Below are 25,995 nucleotides of genomic sequence, written 5' to 3'. Positions count from 1 at the left end.
CCAGGTCAAAGTCAGTCTTAGGATCAAGATTTCTAATTATTGGTTAATCATAGAGGTATAATTTGTGACAGAGAAATCAGGAGAGGAGAGAAAAGTCAGAAGAGATAAGACAGAAGGGAGACAGCTGCCAGGGCAAAGGGAGGAGAGTCAGATAAAGACTGGAGGCGTGTAAGGAAGGAATGAAAACAGAAATACGACACACGTGACATTTAGGTATGAGAACAGACGACGTTATGAACAAAGAGGCATTGTATTGGGCAGAGTCCAATCTTTCTGTCTGGTATTTAAGGCTTTCCCCTGCGTCATGCTGTGTGAATTGTTGATTCAATTCTGGTCCGTCCTCAACGTAACTGGATTTGCCCTTTTCACCACATGAGCCGAATAAATGGAGGGATTATGTCACATAGTGAGTCACTCACTTTATTTTCTGTGGGCATGTTGAGTGCAAGGTGGCATCTTTAATACTTTTATTGTATTACTTTTTCTGTGATTTGCCAATAAATGTTTTCTGGCCCTGTGCGCTGACAGCCGACCTTCCTCCTACAGAGTCTGTTGTGGTTGTGCTCTAGTTCCCTCTGTGGGATACAGTGTTTTTGTTATTAGCAAAGGCTTTAATGGAAAAGATGGATGGACTTACACTGCCAGTAGACAGTGGAGAATCATCTCCTCACTAAGTGGTAGAAGCCCTTTACAGCTATAAACACTTCCTCCCCTGGGTTACAATCACCTACTTGGAAAGTTCCACATAGGGACCTCACCACAGTGCAACTCTCACCTGCTGCCCTCTTACATAAACTAATGACAAATAACTCCTTAATATACCCCTTTTGTAACTTTTACATAGTTTTAAAGGTGCTAAAGGATAAGGCTGATTCTCTCAGTACTTTCTGACTATCTGTGGCTCTTAGCCTCAGGTCCATTAGTTCCTACTGAATCTTTCAAAATGGGTCACACATATATAGTTTCATAGTTTAGTTGGGCACTGTCGTTTTTAGCAAACGTTACTCAGACAGTGAATACTATTTGTTGTGTATCATTTTCAGCTGTGGATTTGGTGCACTAATGAGTATTTAAAGAAGGAGGATGGTGCATCGAATATTTGACTCAAAATAAACTACAGCGGCCACATTTGTGTCAGTAAAGAAACATGTCACCCAGTGCAACAATGATGCACACTGATGTGTTTTTGGACAATAATGGAAGTCTATGGCACAAACAAAATAAGCTATATCAGGCGTCAGATACACAGATAATACTTGCTATCATGATCATTCATTGACGTTTTATGGGGTTTGTTGACAATGAGAAGACTATAGAATATCACCACGCGTATCAGATAAAATTCACACTGACAGTATCAGTTATTCTGTGCTGGGTCGTCCAACTCTTTGCTGAAGAAAGTCAAAAATGTATGTTTTTTTAATCGCTGCACTAGTGCACCAAGTGGAAATATAGTGGAAATATCGTGTGCATCACTTTATAGAAGAGACATATTGACATGTATCTATGGAGTTTTGAATCAGAACCAGAATTTAAAAATTATGTTTTGGGCTTTTGAACAATGTTTTGCTGCAAAACATTCAACTTTTCAATTCAGTTTTATTTATATAGCATCAAATCATAACAGAAGTTATCTCAGGACACTTCATATAGAGCAGGTCTAGACCGTATCCTTTATTCAAAATGAAGCATGAGTTTGTAATGACTGACCCACCCGCAGGCTTCTGCTGCTTGTTGAGGGATTCATACTAGAAACGTAGATATTATATGAAGAAACTGAACAGATTTGAGTCAAGAGAATAGCGAGCTTAACAACGTTTCATGCAGAGTTTTTAGGGAGCGAGCAGAAGGACATAAACTCTGAGTAGGCACCAGACAAAGATCATCGAGAGGTCAGCTGTCATTCACTGATGTCTCTTTTACACAGTATATATATATATTTCTCTGGCTGTAAAATTCCAATTTTCTCTCAATTTATTTTTCTTGTATGGGTATAATTTGAGTAACAAGTGTTTATTTTAATTCAGTTAATTTTGTATTATATGTAGTATTTTTTTTAAATGCACATCATTCACAGATGTGATGCCCAAATTTAAATAGCTTAAATTGATGTGAAACGACAACAACCATACAACAAAAACAGGAGTAATGACAACTTTTAATTAGTATTACCTCACATCACAATCTGGATGAAAAGCAATGAACAGTTTCTAATTACAGTGTGTAATAAAGTGCCCCCAGTCTAACTCTCCCATCTGTTTCCAAACCAGATAGGCAATGACATTAAGAATCCCCCAAACTGACAAGACCTCCTGTGTCCCTCACAGATGTGCCCTCTGCCTGGTTTGCCTCGTTTCACCTTGCCTGGCAACCCTTTCTGTTCCACCTTTAAGCTTATAGCAGGGAGCCTGTGCCTATCCTGTGCCGTGTGCTGAGGAAGAGACAGGGAGATGAATTACTGAGCTTGCGGCTACATGCAGGATGTGTCCTTTTGGAAGTGTGAAGGTGGTGTTAAAATGTTGAGGCACACAGAGGCAGGGCATCGTGTGTGTGCCAATGTATAATCTGAGTCTTTTTTTGGCATTTGCGAAGAATGATTTTAATGTTTGTGTCAAGAGCTAGGGAATCTAAAAAGCTTCTGAAATTAACAACATAAATGTGCTTGTCGTCATGTGACTTTTCACTGCACTCAAGCTCGTCGCCCAGTCTCGGCGGGTGTCCACTGAGGCCAACCGTCTGTACTTTTGGAGGACATGGATGTGCTTTTTTTGGTGTGAATGACAGAGAAAAGGTGATAGGATGAGAAAAGGAACACAGGTGTGTGAGTGACAGAGTGAGAAAGTAAGACGAGAGATTTCACCCCTGTGGCTGATGTACAAACCAGAGTGTCTGTCCCCCCTGATAAAACATCTGTGCTTTTGCCATTGGCCTTTTACCTGGTACAGAAAACCTTGACCCCGAAACATCTGGAACACCTGTGTTATCAGGTGTACAGTGAAAAAAACATGGCGAGATTAAAAGAACATATTTCTTCCTGTATGCGTAAGATTATTAAAACATTTTAGAGAATTTAATAGCAAAACCATCTCATGTGTGCTGTACTGGGCTGCTGCAGATCTCTCCCTTACTTCAAATTAGTATTTTCATAAGGCATATAAATCAGTTTAAGCATGAAATGAAAGACTGATCCAAGATTATTAAGTGATAAAATATGAGACAGGGGCTTCTCTACTGCCAGAGCAAAAGCGGCTCATTGAGCCACAGCACCTTCTTGATGTAAGACGATTTCAACCAATAAATTATTCCCTAATCTCCAGAAACCACGCAGCTGACCTTTCTCTGGTGTATGGTTGGATGACACAAATCTGCTATGATCAAATAGGCCCAAGTATTAGATAACTATTTACGCAATTAATGAATTTTATTGTGGACATGAAGATTAGAAAATTGTTTGTTGCATTAGTTTCTGGACCCTTTTGTAGTATTATTTGAAAACGTGTACACAGGATTTGGTATCTGGCTTATGTGAATTTGTGGTATTTTGTAACAATCCATACTGTTTATTTAAATATATACTTTTAATAAATTACATTAAAGGTTTCAATATATAGCAGTGTCATAAAGTATACATGAAATTTATGATTTATACAAAAGACCAAATTTGATTGCATCCTATTAAAAGTGTCTCAGATGAGGCGAAACAAGCTGAACCTTTAATGAACTGTGTGCCATCCTTCTGTGCACTTTCTGCTGTGTCTGAGAGACAGGCAGGTCTTCCACACAGCATGTGCCTGTCTGTCTGCATAAGACTGCTGTGGGACCCCTCAGTGGGCTGGGGAGGTTCTTCTCCAGGCAGCAGGAAAAAAACACAGCCTGCATGGCTGAGTCCTGCTAATGGAATAAGTATGCTATCTGTGATCCTGCGATGTACAATTCTGATATACAGTAGGCGTTTTTGTGTGGGTCTGAAATGTAGCACACCGGCAAGACTCATGGCTCACAGCACAATCACATCTCCACTCAGTGAAGACACATCACACCCAGCTGAAAATGACAAGTACTCAAAATCTGGCTTTGTTCTTGATACTTGTTTTTTGCAGGCTGGAGCTCCAGCTGTCTCTTGTTGCTATGGACTCTGTTCACTCTGAAACTGGCAGCAGTGTTGGCAGGAGAATGAAAAAAAGAACAGAATATATGATGCTGAATCACCACCGACTCTGTGAAAATGGACCATTTGGCAGCATCGTGTGGCAAAAGAATTCATTGTTTGTTTCTCATCTTTTATTACGAGTGTGTTCATTACACAACAGGATAAGTACAGTAGAGAAAGCTACCAGGTTTTGGTTACATAATTAAAATGACAGTCGAGTCAAGTCAGGTTTAATTGTAATTAGAGCAAGCAATCAACATCAGGAGACAGATAGGCAGCCTACAGAGAAGCAGTGACCATTAGACACTACTAGCTTTAATGCAGATTATGACCAGGATGCAAACACAGGTCAGGAGATTACATCAGACAAATAAGTTCATGACCTCTGTCAGAGAAAGGGATTTCTGAGGAAGAATGAATGAAAGTATGATTGAGTAACTTCCAGTGAAAGCTTTGTAAGTCCAGTAACAGTAGACTACACATATCCTTACACCATTGTGACGAAGAGCAATATCAGCTTTTCTGTCATCAAGCTCTGCTATTTACTCAATCACCAGCTCCATGGCTACAAAGTGCAAAGCCTCATCACATGGCAGGATCTCAGGCCTGAAGCTTGATCCGAGCCCGTGCCAAGCAGCGGCCTGATAAGATGCCTTTACTGATCTGGTGTCTGCTGACAGCTAAGTAACGTTCACTAATTTCCCCGTCTCAGGTGACCTGCCTCTGTGGTGCAGCGGCCCTGTTCGGTGTTTACCATAAGGAGCAGATGTCACTGGCTTCCTGTGACACGATTGAGTGTCAACACTGAGTGGAGAGAGTGGGCTGCTTACTGTGAACACCTGAAACAGGAGAGGCCTGGTTGCTGACCTTAAGACATTTGATGACATTCAAGACAGATAAGTCTGATGTTCAGGTATAATTACATAAAAGGCTTCTGAAGAGTATTTTAGAGGATTAATTGCTTATTTGCTCAATTGCCAAGAGTTAGATGACACTCAATAACACTCTATAGCAACAGCAACAACATACTTTTTGCTGTCCAAAACAGATAAAAAACACTTTGCACAACTAAATCATTTAAATGGTTCATCCATTGATAAGACAACTTATTCAAAACATCTGTGCATTTTATTTTGTACTGAACGGAAACCCTGTTTTGTACTTTTTTAGTTTGACAAGAGTTAGATGAGAAGACTGATACCACTAATGTTTGTATGGCAAATATGAAGCTACAGCCAGGATACATTTCACTTAGTTTAACATGAAGACTGAAAACACAGGAAACAGTTTGGCTCTGTCCAAAGAGGTAACATATCCACCAAACAGAATTTTAATATAAATGAACACGTTACATATTGTTTGTTTTATTCGTACAAAAATGTAAATGTTAAAATAGCAGCATTAAACACATGGGTTCATATTTGACAAACAGACATATGAGTGGTATTTATCTTTTCTTTTAACTCTCAACAAGAAAGCATCATTCCCAAAATATCAATGTCAACTAATCCTTCAACATGATGGCTGATTTCTGTGTCATCTGTACTTTGATGAATCGTCACTTGAGAGCTGAACTTACATCTGTTGATGAAAGTTTAACTCTCGAGCAGCAGCCTTCAGCGTATTTCTTGAGCCTTTCTGACAATTCTATCTCTCTATTGAGAGAAGCTAGAGAAGCTCTGGTCTGTCACATCTCACCTCTCTGTATGTATCTCTATGTACCTGTGAAATTGCTAATGCATTAAAACTAAAATTATCTTAACTGGTCCCAGTGTGCCAGGCCCACCACTCAGTGTAGCCATGACAACAAATTCACCAGGTTGCAATTTTAAAAAGTGCTGCGCCACCGGATGCCTGACAGAATCTCCTTCAGTAGCATTTCTTTTTTTCGCTCTCTGTTACTTTAAGTCTCGCTTAGTGCATGTGTCGGTCATATCCTCCTCTGCCTGAATCGGAAGATATTTCTGTTTAAGTGTTGGATGATAGCAAATGGTTTGCTGTTAATGCCAGACGGCGTCAGCTCTGCATAAAAATCTGTGATGAGTAAACACAATGTACACAGACTGAAATGGCCCACAGTCTTGTTTTAAAAGCACTTCAGCATCTCCCGTGGAGAGTTAAGCTTCCAGATGACACAGCACTAAATATTGAAACTCAGTGTGACATCATGGCATATCCCAACTTCAGATTCAGTCCTTCAAGATCTGTTGCTTCTTTTGATAGATGAAAATATCTATTGACACACAGAGCTTTTCTTCAGCAACTCCATGTTGAGTACTCAAGTTAGACTTTACACACGGGCAATCAAATCTAAGAATATTCATCTTACAGTTAACACAGATGCAAAGTGTAACATTAAACCATCTATTTTTTATTCGGTAGAAGTGAAACACCTGCTGTGTACCAGAGTCTCCTCTTAAATGATTCAGTAGGAGTGGAAGGGCAGAGCAAGGAACTTCCTTCCTGACCACTGACGACCACAGCTGTGTGTGTGTGTGTGTGTCTATCTGTCTGTACAGCACTGGATTTCTCCTACATCAGTGTCACACCACTAAATGTCTCCCTGCCCTGCTCATTTCTGTCCAGCTGCTCTGTGCTCTGGAGGCCACTGCCCTCTGAGACACCCGCTCATCCTCTGTGCTAAAGCGAGGTTGGAGATACATGAAGTAGAAAGAGACGAAAGAGAAAAAAGCTGTTTGAAGTGCAGTGCAGTGCACTGTACAGTGTATAATGTATGCAGCTGAGAGGTGCTGAGGCTGTACAGGTACTGAAGGGCCCTAAGGCAACAGGCAGAAAAGAAACTTTCAGAGTGACCTATTTTCTTAAACACCTTAAAATGAAGTTGTGTAATAATGATCAACGTCTGAAATAGAGCAAGAACAACTCTACCAAGTAAGAAAGAAAGAAACTGAGAGTCTGACATTTATAAGAACAACAGTTTAGAGGGATCTAACCTTTAAAAGATGAACATTCACTCTGAGCTTAGAGGCCTGAGATACAAAAATAAAACATTCATTACAAGTGACTTTGAGATGGAGCCTTTCGATGCATGCCTACAAGAACAAGAGGACAGAATGGGAACATACCATACTTATAGCAAACTATACATCACATTGTGTTTGCCTATGTTTACAGTGGAATGTGAGAATGGGAGATTTGAGGGCAACGGGGGCCTTTCAGTCATGCTGTAATAAGAGTGGACAAAGATTGTAATGAGACAGAAAACATGCCCAGCTGTCTGTCACAACATATGGCAAATGCAAACAATGGCAGGCAGCTGCATGTGATCTGTGTGAATGACTGAACCGGGATTTGCACACTGATGATCAGAAACAGGACTAGCTCCATCAATGCAGAATGCAGAGGGATTAACTGTCATGTTGTAATGACGGAGAAGGAAAGAAAACCCCGGCTTACCCCTTTCTGCCTCTCTCACACTACACATCTTCTTTCTCCTCTCTTACATACTCACATAATAACGCTTACATGCACATGCAAGTACACAAACACACAAATGAACTGGCAGACTCTGTTCATGGGGAGACTGCAGTACCTTGGTGTATAGCTCAGCTGACAGTTTCCATGGTGACGTGAGGCTTTTTAGCATTTGCATAACAGACACAGCAAGACATTCACAAAGCAAGGAGACATGTGATCATACTGAATCACAAGTTGGAAAAAATACCGTTAATTTCCATCAGTGCTGATCGCTAATAGACACTGAGGATTTCTTATCTCTCTCATTGGTAGAAACCAATGCACGAGCAGCGATAGTTCATTGTAAATAACACTACTCTGAAGCCCACAATCAATTCTATTCTAAGAAAACTATTCACACCGAAGCTGAAATTATTAATTGATTAATCAAACTAGACCAACATAAAATAATCAATTTGTTTTAGTCATTTTTTAATTGAAACTGCCAAACAGTTCCAGCATCTCAAATGTGAGAATTTGTTACTTTTCTTTATCTTATGCAATTGTAAATGATATGTTTTGGCATATTTTCTGACATTTTATAGACAAAACAGTAAATGGATTAATGTAGGAAATTATCTTAACATTAATTCATAATGAAAATAATTTGAATAATAAGTTGCAGCCATTAACTACACACACACACAGAAATGTGTACACATAAGTGCCTGAGGGATGTTTTTCTTGGCGTCAGTAAGAACAGTCCCACTACAATTCTTCTGTGTTTGCTACATTTACTACGACTGCTACTAGACAAGGTCAAGCACTCAAAGTTTATTTTGTACAGCCCTGAGTGATTGTTAACAGCAAAGGGCTTCACAGTACCGTGTTCTGTAAGCAATAAAGGATCAAAACACTCACATCAAGCTCAGACCCTTAATTACTGTAAGGAAAAACAATAAATCTCTTTGGAAAAGAAAAGTGAATAAACCTTGAAAAGAGCCTTAAAGAGAGTCAAGCTTCCAGGACACCTTTGCTTTTATGTAACATAAATGCAAGCACTGATATACAACTTCAAATACAGTGTTGACATTGCCTCGGACTGTGTGTACACTCCTTAAGGCACATACAAATTGCAGAATGTGTTTCAAAGATGACACATACAATAATGATCCAATAACCTCTGTTTTGAGGAGGTTGCCAAAATCATAAACCCAATGTAAAGATAAATAAATATGAAGATAATAACAAATGTGTAATTATTTTCTGCCTGTGTCCAGCCTAAATCTTGCCATTATAATACTGTTGGAAAGAGAAATATATGCATATTGTTAACGGTTGGCACAAAGCCAGTATCAACTGTCGCAGACTGCTGATTTCCCGTCTGGAATGGCTGAGCTTCCCACTTGTATAAAGTGGGGGTGACAGTGAAAATGATTTGCAAGTGGAACAAAACCTTAAATTATAGAGGGATGTGTTTAATGCCACTGCCATCCTCAGGATCCCGGAGCTGAGACATTAGGCAGAGTGAAAGACACCACAGTCTGCGGTCAGATTTGAATAGGTACAATCCAACTGTGCCAGCCAAAATTCATGATTGAAAAACACACCGTTGTTTCCTGATTCTGTGCTCCCACATTATTTTCTCAAGCTCATGTTGAGAGCTACACCCACTGTAAAAAAGGCTAAACACACGTCAGACTGGTGCTTGATGCTAAACACACTACCTATATCCATCCAGCCTGCTATAAACTGGCCGACAGTCAAGCACGCTGCCCCAGCCAATCACTGCCATACATGGAGATGCTGACCCCAGATTAAAACACACGTAACCCATTCTCCCTCCTAAGATTTTTTGCAAATGATCTCCTCCATAATCTGACCTCACTTCCAGTCTCTCGCCTCACATAGTCTCTGTTACGGATCAAACCTTACTTTACAACAGTCACAGTGCTTCCCTTTATGAAAGAAATCAATCAGGGAGCTGTTTTAATTTGCAGCTGTTATCCTTCCCACTACTAATCTGCCTCTACTGCTGCTAGTGCAGCTGGTGACTTTCCCGCCAGCTACTGTATTTGTTAATGTACTAAAGAGAAGCTGCAGGGTGCCTTGGTGGTTACAGAGACATCTTCCCTTGAGTTCTATGCTGCAAGCATTTTTTACAAGAATCCACCCTGCCAACACGTCTGTTGCTGTGATCCCACTCTTCAATATCTCTGAAGGGTGCAAGTGAAAAGACAATTCTGCAGGGATCAATAAAGTGACACATTTACTTGGGACATTGATTTATCATGAATGTAGTGAATTTCTTCTGAAATGAAGCCCCCCCCCCAACCCAGCCCTTCATGTGAGTAGGCCTAAAACTATGACAGAAGCTGTAGCTGACATTCAGACACGTCACACGCCTGCAGTGTATTTCTCTATGGCCTTTTAATCTCTCTCTTCCTGTTGTAATTTGCAGATCAGTTCATTCATTTCTATCTCTCTCTCTCTCTCTCTCTTTCCATGATAACTGCCAAACCATTAGAGTGCAATTACTTCTCGTTTTGTGGTTGCTCTTAAACCATATTATATATGTTCTTTATGATAATCTTTATCTTCTTTTCTTCCCAATGCCACTCCCAAACATATTTTATCTTCCCTGTCGGATGTATATACATGCTATAAGCTCATCAATCTCTTTCAGTTGTCCTTGTCCCAACCACAATCATCCAGGACCTCAACTGTCTCATCTTACTCATACCAAATCACCTGCACCATCTCTTAGTTACCAAATTAGTGCCTGCATTGCATAGGGTTTACGTAACCTCTGGTAATTAATTAGTCTTTATTCCAAGGTTGGGCTTTTGTATATAACCTTGCACCTTGATTTATACACTTTTAACCAGTGGATATTTGTGATTGTATCTGTAAGACGTCTATTATGATCCCCGTCATATAAAAATAATTTTGTTCCTTTCGCAAACTATTTTATTCTGTAATATATTTTTGCAGAAGACAAAAGGGTTAGCAATGCAATATACCAATTTACCAAATCTATTGCCCTCTGAGAAACCTCTTTGTTCACAGTGAGTATGTTTCACAACAAGAATTGCAAGCATTTCTGTAGTCACTTTTTGGCATTAGTCTCTGAGAGTGAGAGATCACACTAAGATTAGAAAGCAAATCCTTGGAGATTTGGCAACGTTGTTGTTGGCATTATCCACAGAGCCAAGGTTTCCATGGGATAGCCCCTGGGATTTCCGTTTAATGCTGATTTAGATCTAGGGAGAGGGTTGATGAAGAGGCTCTCATCTCATTTTCTCAAAGCTCTGTCCTGCAGCAAACACACTGTGCTGACCACAAGAGGAACTGTATTACATAAAGGCATAAAAAGATAGAAATGACTTGGTCATTCTGTCTTCACCACCACTTTTGTCTTGGAAAAGACAGAGGAGGATGATATCTGTAAATGTTAATCAGAAGTCCTATTTATTAGAGTTATTTTTATGGCAGTAGCAACTGTACGTGAACAAGTCAAGCTTTGGATTTTTTTCACATGCTGGAGCGGTGTGCATGGGGCTGTAGTCATGATAATTCTCTGAATTAGGTTCAATGTGAAAAAAGCCCCATTCATGACTTGCACATCCACTGTGTAGTATTTCCGCGCCGTGTAGAGACCTGGATGCGACTATATGAAAGTTTAGGCTAACGTTAGCAGCTCTCTCATTATTGGATTTGGGAACATAAAAACCCCAGCAGTGTTACACAAGATAAAGTTACTTTGCCAAACACATCAGTTACAAAAGTTATTTATCTTGTAACGCTGAAAGAAACAGATAGAAATGAGGAGAATTATTTTGTCTACCATGATAGAGCTACTCCTGTTACCATTAAAAACTACTTACAGTATATGGGCCATGCAAGAAAGGAGAGCTTGAAGGGAATAACAATAAGTAAAAGGACAGGGCTTAGCGACAGTAAATCAATCAATCAATTCATTCATCCGCCAGTGAATATAATATTTCTTCTCAGCTTCGGCCCTTGGCACACTCACACAGTGAGACATCCCAAACTGTCCCAGCTAATTCTTCGTTTCTGTCCTCGGAGAGCAGCATCTGGAACCACAAATGTGTTAATGTAACGACGAGGGAGTCAAGTTTCCCACAGATCACTAACCCTTTCAATTTACATCATGCTGCTCAGTTTACACAGGACCCATCGACTCTCAGCTTCTGTTCCCATGGGAGATGGAGCTGCCTGAGGTAGTTTGAGAGATCAACGTCACACACAAGATGAGGCGCCCAGATGATAATTTTCCAACAATTATGAGCTTAAACTGGCAGATGCATATCATGTGTCTGTGCCCCCTGTTCATTACCATATAAACTAACTTGAAGTGGACAGGAGAGAAAGCAAGGAATAGAGGGATTTATATATGGGAGTAAAATAATGTGTAGTAACATAGGTGATATTAATAGCACAACTAGTTTTTTTGCCTCTATGCTCTCTCTTCCATAATTTCTTAACCTTCAACCTGTGACCCACATCCTCTCCTCTCCTCTCCCCTCATCTCATCTCATCTCCTCTCCTCTCGTCTCCTGCTTGGCCCACTTAAGAGCAACATGCCTATACATCTCTGTGGCCTATATCTCGCAGCAGACAGAGGTAAGGTGATGTGCTTGTGGCTGGTGGCTGGTGGCTGGTGTCTGGTAGGCGGAGGAAGGAGTGAGAGAAATGAGAGCAGCGAGTAGGCTGAGGCTCTGGCAGTAGACTGGGGAGAACAGGGACTCCTGGGACTGCTGCCTGGAGATTAGTGGGATAGTGATTGAAACTCACACAATCCACCCACTCTGCGTTGCCAGACTATCAACTACACTGGTTCTTAGTGTAACACAGTGCAGTATGCTAAGGACAAGCATTTAAACTCAGATGAATGCGTAGGACATTTCCGTGATTCTTTTAATGAGAAACACCTGCATACGTCAGTTGTTTGATGTGCCGAGTGGCCACAGGTTCTCAGGTGGAGCTACCTGAGGAGGTGTACTGCTTTCATCTGTTGCTAAGGGACTTCCTTCGCGGTGTCATCCTGGCAAACACAGAGTCATGTACCACTAAGGTGATCTCCTGAGTCTCCCATTTCCCGTCTACAGTACTCTGCTACCGTAAGCACTACTCCTGATTTTAATTACAATAAAAGAACATTAGTTCCTCCTCAGTCAGCACACCACAGGAGTCGCACATAATTACCAACAATATTAGCATACAAATGCAGCAGGGAGGAGGCCCTTTGATCCTCTCTTACATCACCATATGTTCACAGTGGATTCTACATATTTCAAACTGACTTTGCTCCTTTCACTCTAATGTCTCTATATGGTCTGGCAGAGCATCTGTTCTCTTATTTGCATTTCTACACGACAACTTACAGTCAACTTTGCGACCTGACAGATGAAATACACAGTTGACTGGCAGAAGAACCCAGACTTGCTTTACTAACACCTCGACAGTAGAAAGTATGTCCTTATATTCAGTTTTAAATAGAAGCAAAATCAGCTGCAATTCTTTGGCTGTGTTGACCTAGAAAAGCTTTTCTTACCACATCATGTCTCTCTCTCTCACTTGCACTCTCTCAGACAAGCATGATAAATACACACACCCACATACAGTATGTGGTACTGTAAATACAGTACATATAAATATTCAAACAGTGCAGTGTAGTGTGCAGACAGGTGTTGTACTGTGTCTGTGTATTTCTATTTTAAGTATGGAATATTTCTATACACGAAGGATCCATTTTATTCTCGTCTAATACTTGATGTTGCACTTGACCTGCAGTGAAATTTGCGGACATAGAGAGCACATCAGTACTGCCTTTGTTGGATCTATAACCTCCTTTTGCTGTCTACTCTTTGGTACTTTAGTGGGTTTTCCTTGTTTCTGGGTTTCTGAGATGCAGAGATCTATTTGTTCTGAATGAAACACCTATTAGGTACCAATTACAGTAGCTATTAGGTAACAAATAAGCCCCTGTACTTTTGGATAAAGAGCACACAGGCCACTATTAGCTAATCCTCATTTAAAGAAATACTTGACATTTCCAGAAATTATGCTAAGCTAAGCTAACTGGTTACTACCTATTAAGGCATACTTATGTGATTGTGGTAAAAATCTTCTCATCACTGTTTTTAACTGTTCTTTAAATCTGGAAATTTTAATTAACATGAAAAACAGAGACAAATTTAATTGCATTTCTGTGCTCGCCTTAAAGGTCCAGTGTGTAGGATTTGGTGGCATCTAGTGGTATAGTTGCAGATTGCGACTCCCTCACTTCCCTTTCAAAGGAGAAACTATGGCGGTCACTAAACACACAAAAAACGGCCCTATCTGGAGCCAGTGTTTGGTTGCCCCTTCTGGGCTACTGTAGAAAGATGGTGGTTCAATATTGAAAACAGTTAATTCTAAGGTAACACAGAGTTTCTTATTTTCAGTCGATTATACATAAATGAAAACATAATTTTCACATATTACATTTCTGCCAAAAGATTGTCCTATGCATTACACACTGGACCTTTAACAAATAAATATTGAATTATGTGACAGCAGTTCCAACTACACTGAGGGGTGCACACTCTTTCTCACTCACTCCCTCTTTTTCTCTCCCTCTGTTTGAAAGAACACCTTTGTGGTACCCTCTGATGATTCAGAAAAGAAACATACTTGTGAATCTGACAGTCTGCTGTAGGGAAATTAGATGACTGCCAAACCCTTTGATGCAGTCTACTAAAAAGGTTCCAGCCCGTCACAAACTAAGTTACAACATCAGTGTGTCTATTTAAGGATATAATGTGTGCGTGTGTGTTTCATGGGGAGAATGAGTGGAAAAATAATAGGCTGAAAGGAAAACACATTTGAAAGAAAGCCAGAGAATGGATGGGAAAATGTGCAAGTTAGTGTGTGCATATGTGTGTGTGTGTATACGTACATGTGTGTGACAGCATATTTATTTATAGAAGCCCCTTGGGAGAGCAGTGCCATTACCGTGCTAAGGTAGAAAATCTGGTGGGGCTGTGCTGGATGTCACAGTCAGGTGGCTTCATCACTCCTCCCGGCTGTGCCTCATTAGGATGAGCAACACCCTGTATAATATTACCAACCAACTGTCTTCTGCATTGTCCTTCTACATCTCTTATTAAGAAAAACACAATAATCGTTGTCCACAATGTCACAGTTTCCTCTGTGCTGTAAATTCATGCTAGAGTTTCTTGTTTTTAATACAAAATACATCAAGAAAAACAGACTCTACCTTCAGTTTTGTAATGCTCGCTGTCTTTATTGATTGCCTTTGTTTGAATTAGTTATTTTGTTCCATAAGAACGAAAGAGAGTAGGTGGACAAATTGATCCAGAAATCGAACTGAACTCTTTCAAAACTGTTTCTCTTTCAGTAGACAGACACACTGCCTCAGATCTGGTAACACACAAACCAATCCCTAATGCAACAGCTGCTCTTTTTGGGTTCACGCATGTGAGCAGAGAGGCGAGAAGATCACAACAAAGCGAAGGAAAGATCTTATCTCCCTGTGCTGGCTTAATCTGGGACAATCATTAGAGGTGGGGACACAGGAAAAACCTCTCACCTCACTCCCACTCAAACTAACCTGACCTATAGAGCTGTATAATCTCTATAAACCACAGTGAGACTTTCTTTAGAAGCCAAGCATCACAAGCTCTATGTGGGGGTTTGATGAACTCAACCTCCTCACACTGTAGAGGATCACTTTAAATGTATATATTTGAAATGTGCACCAGTCACACAACTTGATCTAAAGCGTTTTTCACTATACGTGAATGCACACATCTCACTCTGAGTGGGAGCTGTAAAATGAGAACTGCTCCTGTGTTTGCTCTTCGTCTCTTACTCTATTTGCTGAAGAGCAGCAGCTATTGAGTGAGACGTGTCTGGAGAACAATGGGTATCTCTCTCACCTATCTGCCTCAATTCCTGCTGACATTTTCCTTCAGTCAAATAACATGTGCAGCCTCTGCTTTACTTTTTTTTTTAAATGTATCAGCTCATTTAGAAACAGCATTTGTTTCAGATAGATAAACTAAATAGGACATTTAAATGTCTGCTTTGTTTAATATACTGACATACCTAAACCTGTCACCAGCATCTATCAGAATGATGCAAGGTGATACCATCACCACAACAGTAACCTGAAGCTTTATTTAATCCAGCCTGTCTAGCTTGGCAGACGTGATGCTCCACAATGAGATTGGAGGTGATCTTGTGTTAATTGAACCCTGTTGTTGACTGTTCGTCTATGTAGCTTTTTAGGTGTTGGGTTCTGTATCAAGTTCAGGTAATTACTGTTTCTTAGTCTGGCAGCCGCTGTGAACTTGTGTCTGTATGAATATCCACATGCTGTCTCATAGACACCATTTACACCTGCTATTGAAATGCAATCTGTATCCGGACACAATATCTAGATAAGAAAAAATGCAAGATGTAAATGCAAGAGGTAAATGCATTGTGATCACACTGCCTGACCACATCTGGAAGTAGTCTGGTTCGCATTGTGTTTGGATCTTAGGTAGGTGTAAATGTAATCCATACAATATGCCGGCATCCATACACAACATAACATTGATACAGATATTTGTTTTTAATATAATAATAAATAATAATATAGGTTGTAATGAAAGCAATACTAGTGTGGGAAAAGAATGACAAAGGCCAGTAAGAAATACCTGCGAGTGTGGTGGTGTGCATTGCAACTGTGTTGTTGATCTGTTGTTAACAAAGCATATAGTTTATCTAGACACAGAGAAGCCTACACACTGGTGGAGCAACACACAGGGAAAAACTGACACAATATGTTTTATACAAAGAATTATATACATTTGCTGAATTTAAAAGAGGGGACAAATAATTAAGAATATGTTGTAAGCATTTTCCAAAGTTTATCAAGTTTCCCCAGACTCAACAACTCACAAAACTGTGATTTTTTTAGGATAGTCTGGGGCTGATTTGCTGCCACCTTAAATTACTCTCCCGGAGGATTCGCATTTGAGTACAGAGATCCGATCTCAATCAGGATAACGGGAACACATTAAAAATACCAGGTGTAATTAATGAAGGCAACATCAGATCATTTACTACCCGGATACGTTATCTGTATACAGATCCAATTTTAATACCAGCTTTAAATGGAGCCATAGTGTTTGGTTTGTGTCTGTAGAAACACTTCTCGTACAGTCTGTATGGTTGTAAAAGTATCCATGCAGTTCAGATACCAACATCATTTAAGCTCCAGAACACTTTCTTTTTCACTTTTTTTTTTAACTCTGCACAACAGAGGCACAGAACAATAAGCTAATGGACCCGGAAAGAAGAAACAGGCTGATTTGAATATGTGTGCTGAACCTTATCTACCCTTGTGTATCATGTGACTAGTCCATTCTCAAAAGGGAAACCTACAGGAGACAAGCATTATTCAAAAGATGCACTCTACTTATCATTAAGCCATTACAGTGGAATAGTAATTGCCGTATATTCTTTAATGTTCTTCCTTCCCCTGAGAATAAACCATGCTCATTCATTCAGAAATAACCTTTTGGCAAAATGCTCTGTTCTGCGCTGCTCTTGGAAGGAACTGCCCCAGTATAACTTACATTACAAATTATACCGCTGCAATCGTTGCTCTCAGACTCAGCTCTAAATATGATTGAGAGTTCTCCTTCAACCATCTCAAATGTCCAGAGGATTTAATGGTTGAGGAGCAAAGACTACAAGGGGATGCCAGCAAGCAAAATCAGCTGAGCTCTAGCACTGTAGCCAAACAAAAGGACAAAATCCCAGACTTCCTCAGTTACAGCGTCATTTCATTGTGCTTCTTTACCAGTTTCTTGACAGCTAAGTGACCCTGGAGGAGGTGTACATGATTAAGGTAGCTGGTTAAAAATGCAAGCTGCTGTAACCAATTGGTGACAAGTAGGGTAAAGCACATGTAGCACTTGGGTTTAAGTAATACGCCATAAGAGCAGCATTATAGAGCGGTGTCATGTAAAGGAAGAATGTGTGAAAGTTCAGAGATGGATTACAAGGCTGCACAGAAACATTTATCTGCTGTCAAAAAATTTATTGGACTGACGACAGAATTTCATTGCATTATTCAGCCATGCCTGTTAATCCTGTACAGGTGGTTGGAAACTGACCTTTTCAGTCTCAGCCTGCTGAGTGAATGACAGAAACCTTGGTGTGGTGTGCAACTGTAGCTTAAGAAGTAGTCATAGCACGCAATGGCTTTGGGTTCTAATGTCTAACTGTGGAAACTTCTGTTTCAGTCTGAGGGGGGAAAACCCAGCCCCATACCACTCTACAGTACATCTTCTTGAGTGATGTTCTCTCGCTGACAGGCTCGTCTGAATAATGAATGAAGGTCGGCAGAAAAGTAGTCAGGTCTGCGTCCCCTTGCGATTGACCTCTCACCTTTTAAATGTCATAGCCGGTGAGGACCTCCACAGCCACAAACCCCAGTTGCACCAGTGTGTGAGGAATTTAAGGAAAGTCAGATAAGGCATTGTACTAAAAATAAAGCATGGATTTTGTAGGCCTGTCAAACAGAGATACTATGCAGTGGGAGCCAGTGTGTGCCTGTGTGTGCATGTGAAGCATACAGTGTTGCTCCAGCTGGCTTGTGCGATAAGCTAATGTAGCGTACTAGATCACCTCTCTCCATGGAAACTGCCAGGCAAAGGAGGGGCTGCAGTTGAGCACCTCTTCCTGAAACCATGTGCTTCAAACTGCTACTTGTTGAGAGGAGTCATGCTTACTCTGGTAAAAATGGATTGATACATTGATTATTTCTTCCCTTTCAGTGCCAGTATATTTCTTCCCTCTCAGTGCCAGTATATTTGGCAAATGCAAATGTAAAATCATGATACTGAAATACATACTACTGAAAAACTGCCATGTTGAAAACGAGTGTATCTTTATAGTTACATTAATGTGTTCCCAAACCAAACATAAACCCACATTAACTATTTTTTGGCAACTTGGGGACAGCAGAAATCAGCTATACACACCCTATTACCATACACACTATTATTTTTTCCTGTTAACATTTTACCACATTTTACCACCTGATCTATCATTAATATAGAAATATTGATAAGTCACTTTAAGAGAGACAGTGTATGTACGCATTTTTTAAGAATAGCTTAAATTAAAATCATTAAAATATGCAAAACCATAATGCTATTTTTATGTGGAAACCTCATAACATAAATTTTGTGATTTCCATTTTGTAGCCTTAGATGGAGAATTTCATGCTTTTATACAACCTTTAATCCGATGTAACCCCTAGGTCTCACTGAAATTAAGGCTCTTTAAACATATATAAAGTCTTTCTCCAAAATGTAATCTTTTCAGGGGATGTTTTCACCTGCCAACAATCAGGATCTGTCAACCAATGTACAGCCACACAGGAGAAAATAAATAATGTATAGCCACCCTGTGGTCCTTTATATACTCACATATTAAGTCAAAGTGAAAAGAGGTCCAGCAGGAGAAGAGAGTATAGTCTGTCCATGCTGGTAACACAGCACCTCCATCAATGAAGGAAGTCATTTATAGACCACAGGAACAGAATCATGCTCTTTGAAATAACGGTCATGGGTAATTTCTGAAGAAATGGAAGAGAAGTGCCTGGGTCAAACGTCAGTTCCTATCCATCAGCAGTATATTTCTTTAAGATCTAAATACACTGGAGAGTAGTAACATTGTTTTCAGTGACACTGTTTTCAGTAGGATGAAATGAAAAAGCATGAAGCAGTAGTCCAGTTGTTAAATGTATGTATGTATGTATGAACTGGGTCCAATGCAATCTGTAAGCTCTGATTGCAACAGCAAGTCTTTGAAGTCTTGCAGAAATCATTTCGGCTTAGCAAATAAGATGCATATGGAACACACTCAATGTGGCCAATACACAAACAATTTAATCCTGATCTCTGCAGTTTATAGCTGGACAGATTTTCTCTATCGATTCGCAACCACTCTGATGGGATGTGTTACTTCCTTAGGTGAATTTCCGCTGATCAAACGGCATCAAAGGCATGTTTTAAATCAATAATTCTAATGTCTTTCTCAGTTTAGAGAGCTCAGCTTCATTAGAGTATGTGTTGCTACCATTGCATAAGGAAGACCTTCATGTGCAGCCCAAAAATAAAGATGAAAGATGTAATAAATCTTAGCAGAAAACCAAAAAGGAAAGCACGGTAGCACTTTTCTATTCCAAGCAGCCTTTCTGTGTGCCAACCTTTACATCAAGTGTAAAAAAAGAAAAAAGAAAAAAGAAAAATAGTATTTAATGTGTGGTGGCATTAAAAAATTTCTGGAGACATTAGTAAACGTCATACCTGTGTGTAGTTTGTGCAGATTAAACCAATAAATAATTTCTTTCTGCTTGAATATGGCTCTTAAATATTAACTTTACATCCATTCATGGGTGCAGAGGTCTGAGTGGTCTGAGAGTTACAAAAAGCTAGGGAAAGGGTGGGTGTTATGGAACATGAGGATAGCTGTTATCTCTATGCATTTAGATGGATAAAACAAATATATTCTTTCTATCTTTAATTAGAATTTGCACAATAATGATGGTTTATATGCTGATTTGGTTACTTCAGTAATGAGAGGGTACAAAAGAAGAAAACAGAAACAGGGAGATAAGGTGATAGGAGAGCAAGGAAGAAACAGAGAGACTTTGGTTCAATCTGCAAAACAGTCCTTGTGACTCTGTGTAAACCCACTTGGCGATATATGGCACTGCAATCAGTCTGGCAGCTGGGAAACTGTGTGCCATTGATTTATGGCTTTTCAAAGCTCATCTAAGCACAACAAAAGAGTTGCTGTCACCCAGCAACAACCCCTGAAAACAAATCATAAGATACACTTTGTTGGATAGCCCCATGCCTGGCTATTGGCATGCATACACACACAAATACAGTAATAGAAAGGTGGGGAGGGAGGAAGGGAGGGAGATACAGAAACACAAAGAGACAGAGGAAACTCTCAGCTCCATTACTCTGAGACACTGCTGAAAATAACAACAGAGACATTAAAATCATAGTGACTGTATACACTGCCACATCTCCTCTGGTCCCACTGCACTCCCCACAGTGCTGGGGGTTAGCGTGAGGGACTGCACTCCTTCATGCAGAGCTATCAGCAGGCAGTGGTCCGTGGGAAGTCACACGTCTTGATCCCTCTCTAATGGCTGGCCAGGGTGTGTCCTCACTCAACCCAGTTTGCCTTACATCTTAATGTCTTTGGCATCGATTTTCTCCCAATCTCACAAAAAGTTGTCTGCCAGGCTGTATGGGGTGAGCAGGTAAGTGAACACAGTGGATATCTCCACCCTAACAGCACACAGAGCCGTGTTCTGGACGCACTGAGTAATCTCAGACTTCACAAACAACAAAGCAAAGTGCTTACAGTGAAATCAGTGGGGCATATCTTATGTGCGGTAAAAAGTGCAGTTAACTGCCTCTAGTCACGGCTGTCTCTGGCTCACTGAGAGGAGACGTTTCCATGCAATTAGTTGAAACAGCCCCTGCCAAGGCAAAGGAACAAAGTGTCAGTTTTACAGCTCAGTATCCTGTTCTGGACCAAAGCTTTAGTGGGTAGAGAGAACGCTGCAAGACTTTTAGGAGCAGGGAATTAAAATTCCCATAGTGTAGAGGCATCAGAAAAGTCTGTCAAGTGAAAGCTGCATGTGTCAACATTATTTTTAGACTAAAACTTCAGAACCTGATCCCGTTCCATTTGTAAGTTATCATTGTGTCCACTCAACATAGCATTAAGTTAACTGTAAAACATAATGTCTTCTGTACATCCATAACCTGTGTGGTTCAGACTTTACAATATACATTTTGCAGTGCAGTAATTTGTGTTTTCAATATTTTCCAACATCATCCATCCCATCCCATGTCCGGAATAGATTATCAATCCAACTTTGTGTTTGTGTGTAATACATACAATCATTAATTTAAAAATGTTTCACAGAACATACATGTTTGTTTTCTCATCTTCTCATATGTTTACTTGAAACGTGGTTTGAAATCTTATCTCCATAACATCAAGTATTTGTGACTAAATAGGTAACAGATCAGATTTGATTAATAGTGGCCTGACAACATAAGCTACCAACCTCAGAACTGTCATCACCTGATTCAATATTTGCAGAATCCAGAGTGGTGCATGGAAACACATGACATCACCTTTAACCAACAGAGCCCCACCCCTTTCAAAACCAGTGAGAACAATGGTGACAGAAATCGTAAAATAACTAAAACTGTTCTAACTGGTAGGAATTGTGTGTTTCTGTATATCCTATATAATAGATAGGAAACAGGTTTTTAGGCCATTTAAATAAGGCCACCTTAAGAGTTTACAGCAATAGTAGTTCTAATGCCAAACCCCTGCGAGTGTGATTTATAGGCCGACTGTGATCCCTCTGAGACTGAACTGCACCTTTGGGAGAATTGAGCAACAGAGACATGCTGAGACATGCTGTGTTACATAGGCTGGTTTCATTCCCAACCCACTAAACCCTTTCTCCCCACTGGGCCAGGCTAAAAATTACAAAATGGGCATTCAGCACATTCTCTTCAACAAGAGCTTATCTTTTATTGATGAAATGATTACCTGCAAGTTTTTCCTGTTTCCAGGGGTCCATATTGTTATGCTAAATAATTTAGTGGGCATACCCATGGTGGAAATGCAGACCCAAGTGAGTCTAAAACTATTCAGTAACACCTCAACACTCCCGAGAAGAAACACAGACTGGCTGCACCCATGGTGTCCTTCAGTACTGCTTTGACATGAAAAATGGCTTGTCCAGAGCAAGTGCTGGTGCCTATGTGTATTTTTGGAGAGGTTATAACTCCAAAAGGTCTAGAATGAGGTGACATCTGGAGCTATAGATATTCTGGATCACACCTTTTCTTTCCGGCATTAAGTCAAGCGTTATTAATGTGCAATTAAAATTTCATCAGCACTAAAAAATAAATGAGGCGGAATATGTGTTTGGGAACAAGCCATTTCACCGATACAACTCTTCAATTAAGCCTCAGAAACAAGACTGCATTTAATGGCTGCCATTTAACTTCAATATGACATTTTTTACTGTCCTCTGTCTCATATGGAAAACTAAACCATGAGGAAATAGCGCCTGCTTCCCTACCCTTTCATTCATTCAAAAGTTTCTGGGCCCCTTAATTGTACACACTGTACAACATCTACTCATGTGTTTAGCAGAGGATGAGAGATGGCATGCTAGTAAGACCACAGGAGAAATAAATAAATTGTGTTTCTCTGTTTGATTGTGTTAAGAAATTGAAGCTGAATGACACAGCCACAGTGGAGGAGAAATGAGCTAATGCTAAAGTGTACAGTAATGTATGTAAAGAACATAGAGGCACTTCATGGGGTGGAAGTTGTGCTAATTAAGATATTTTTAAACTGATGTTTAATATTTTTCCAAAATACTGCACAAATGCAAAATGGAGCCAATTATTAAATAATAGTTGTACAATGGGCCGTGTCATGAGCCTATTATGTATTTGCAAAGTAAACATTTTTACATTTATAAAATTATTAATATACACTTCATTTCATGCTCCTGACCTTTATTTCATAATTTCTAGTCATGTGAGCACTGAACAGCAACAGAGTTTAGTAAATATTCAGATTTAAAAATATTGTTTCCTCATGTAGTCTCACTGAAATCAGGTTTGTGTTGAAAAGAAACCAGAAAACTAAATGAAAGATGACAGATGACAGTAGTCAGAAATTAAACATTTTTAAACCATGCATCAAAATATAATACCATAAGATAATATCCTTTCAAAGCCTGTGTAATTTTTTTCATTCATTAGTTGAATAATACTGCATAGTGGTTTCTTTGTGTCCAATATGCACAACTAACAAAGCTAGCCAGCTCTGTGAAGTGGTAGATAGTAGTTGATTGCTTTTAAAAGCAAAGAAAAGGTAAGAGTTATTGTGAAAGTTTTTAGACAAAAGCCCAATAGGAAGAAGAATAGAAATGTATTTTCAGGTAAAGAGGCCAGTCTTTATTACTGTTGTGTCTCTCACATTAATGGATGTTGTATTTGTCTCTGTATCAAGTCTGTAGACCATATCAAGTATTAAGTTAGAATGAGGATATGAAAAAACCTTTATACATTTTTTTATTATTATTTTACATTGAGCCAATTTATTGGCTTGATTAGCCAGTCCAATTCCTAGGTTTTTTGTAGGCTTAAGACTAACTACGTTAAATCATAATATATGTTTGGAAAGCAAAAAGAGAAATAGCAGCAGTGTTTGTTTGTGTGAAGCAAACACTTTTCATCTAACATTTAAAACAAAGGGTTCATGATAAATGCATGGAGAACATCAGAACAGTCTACTGATTGCTGGTGTACACAGAATCGTGTCATCTGCATGAAAATTAGTCTGGATTGGATAATGGTGTTTTTTATACATTTATAAAAGGGGACCCTATTGACCCTTGAGGAACCCCATTGTCAAGTTATTAGATTCATATCCCGGTTTAATCAAAATCAATTAATTAAAAAGAATGTAAATGTAGAGTATAGTGAGCCAGATTTGAGTATGATAAGCAATTATCATACTTTAATATTTTAAAAATTACTTGATTTTTAAAGGGCACCGGCTGATATTATGTTCTGATCGGGGTAAAACCACCACAGATTACAGGTTCCCAAAAATATAATTTACATAAATCAAATTCCTCTAACTTAGGTTTCACTACATACGTATCTTTCCCCTGGTCACCATGCCACCCCTGCAGTGGCTCTATGCCTCAAAAGGTTGAAAAGCACTGCTTTAGGCGGTGATTGAATGAAAAATAATTAGGGCTTCTGTAATTCAAGGTCATGGATGGAGATGGTTCTTTCAATGGATGAGCTGAATAAATTATGTAAGACCCCTGTTCAAGGAGGTGTTTGGAATTTCTTTGACTAATGATCCAACCATGAGATCGACTGGAGGTCTCGCGCCTTCCTAACATTTTTTTGTGCACAAAAATGTGACATCTTTGGGCATTTTGAACTGATACACCAGCAAAGACTTTGAAAATATCCCAAATTGCATCTGAAAATAAAAGCCGTTCACTGGAAGTGTAGAGTTCTCTTTTTCAGTCTCTCAGATAAATGTAGAATGACTGAAAAGGGCAACATCTCTTAGGATTCCCCAAACAGTTGTATTGGTACTATACATTTATGCGGTTATTTAACATTTTATTTGAAAGTTGACACAGTCCCATCTTTTGCAAAGTCAGTTCACTTTAAAATGCTGTTAACATGACTATAACCATTGATCCAGCAAAGTGAAGCACTCTTGTTCCAAGAGTGTGAGATATGAGCCTGTTAATGAGCTGGATGATTGAATACTGGACTGGAAATGAGGCAGGGGTGGCTAATGAAGCCAAAAGGGGGTGACTGTTGAGGGGGGGTGATGGTCTAAAAATATATACTTTGTGAAGTACAGTTTCTTGCCATCCTGACATGAATTAAACTTCATGTCAAACTGTGACTCCTTTCATCCTCTCTGGTGTTGCCAATGAAAAACAAACATTTAATAATTACTTCAGACAATACTGGCTTGGGAACAAGTATCTGACTGAAACCAATAAAGGGAGACAATAAAGGCTGTCATGCACAAAACAAAAAAGGAGGTATTAATTGACTCCCCATAAAAACCTCAACCCAGTCTTTTCTTCTCGGGAAAGTACACTTAGTTAAGATTATTCAATTTAAGCTGAGTAACAAAATTAGTTTCCAACAATACGATTCAATACACACTGATGAATAAGCAAACTGCTTTGACTTACAACATCTCTCTCTCTCTCTCCCTCCTGTACTCCAGCTGCTGAAAGTGACAGATTAAAAGAACTGGTTCGGGTTAAAAAAAAGTCAGACATCAGATCAAGCCAGTCTCACGGAGAGATGCTTGCCTCTGGATGTTAAACTCTTCATGCTCCCCATTTTCTTGTTTTGTCTTTAACTGTTTTCTAAATTTAAACCCTAATAATCAGGACCAACATCTCAGGAACACTCCCTTTTCTTCTTGGTGGAGAAATCCTTATTAAAACTTAAGTAATATAGGCCTGTTGGCTGTATGCCAGTCCTCTCTGAGGTTACCCACTCCTTTCACCAGCTCTGCCCTACAGCCTGGTTATAAGAAAAGCTGAGCTGGAGCCTACCTTAGCAGCAAACGAAGAGCTCGGCTTCTCCAAGAGGTCCCAGAGTTTCCTTCTCTTCTCGGAACAACATGTGGTTGTAAACTCCTCTCCTTCCCTATCCCTCATGTTCTCGGCCTCTCTTTTGAGCTCCTCGTTCATCTGCTCCTTCTTCTGGTGA

At 39.6% G+C, this 25,995-nt stretch overlaps 1 protein-coding gene across 1 annotated transcript in view; it reads right to left on the bottom strand.

Moving 5' to 3' along the window:
• Nucleotides 1-25,995, bottom strand: part of LOC118328428 (potassium voltage-gated channel subfamily B member 1-like) — a 32,571-nt gene that overhangs the window by 5,894 nt on the left and 682 nt on the right. Inside the window, exon 2 of the mRNA XM_035662171.1 lies at nucleotides 25,839-25,995. This exon is cut by the window's right edge and continues 409 nt beyond it. Coding sequence (XP_035518064.1) covers nucleotides 25,839-25,995 — 157 coding nt within the window. The remainder of the gene's footprint in view (nucleotides 1-25,838) is intronic.

This window comes from Morone saxatilis, unplaced genomic scaffold (assembly GCF_004916995.1).
Source record: "Morone saxatilis isolate NCDOM2014 unplaced genomic scaffold, NCSU_SB_2.0 Contig18, whole genome shotgun sequence".
In the NCBI taxonomy this organism is placed as follows: Eukaryota; Metazoa; Chordata; class Actinopteri; family Moronidae; genus Morone; species Morone saxatilis.
This window is presented reverse-complemented; position numbering and strand designations above follow the sequence as displayed.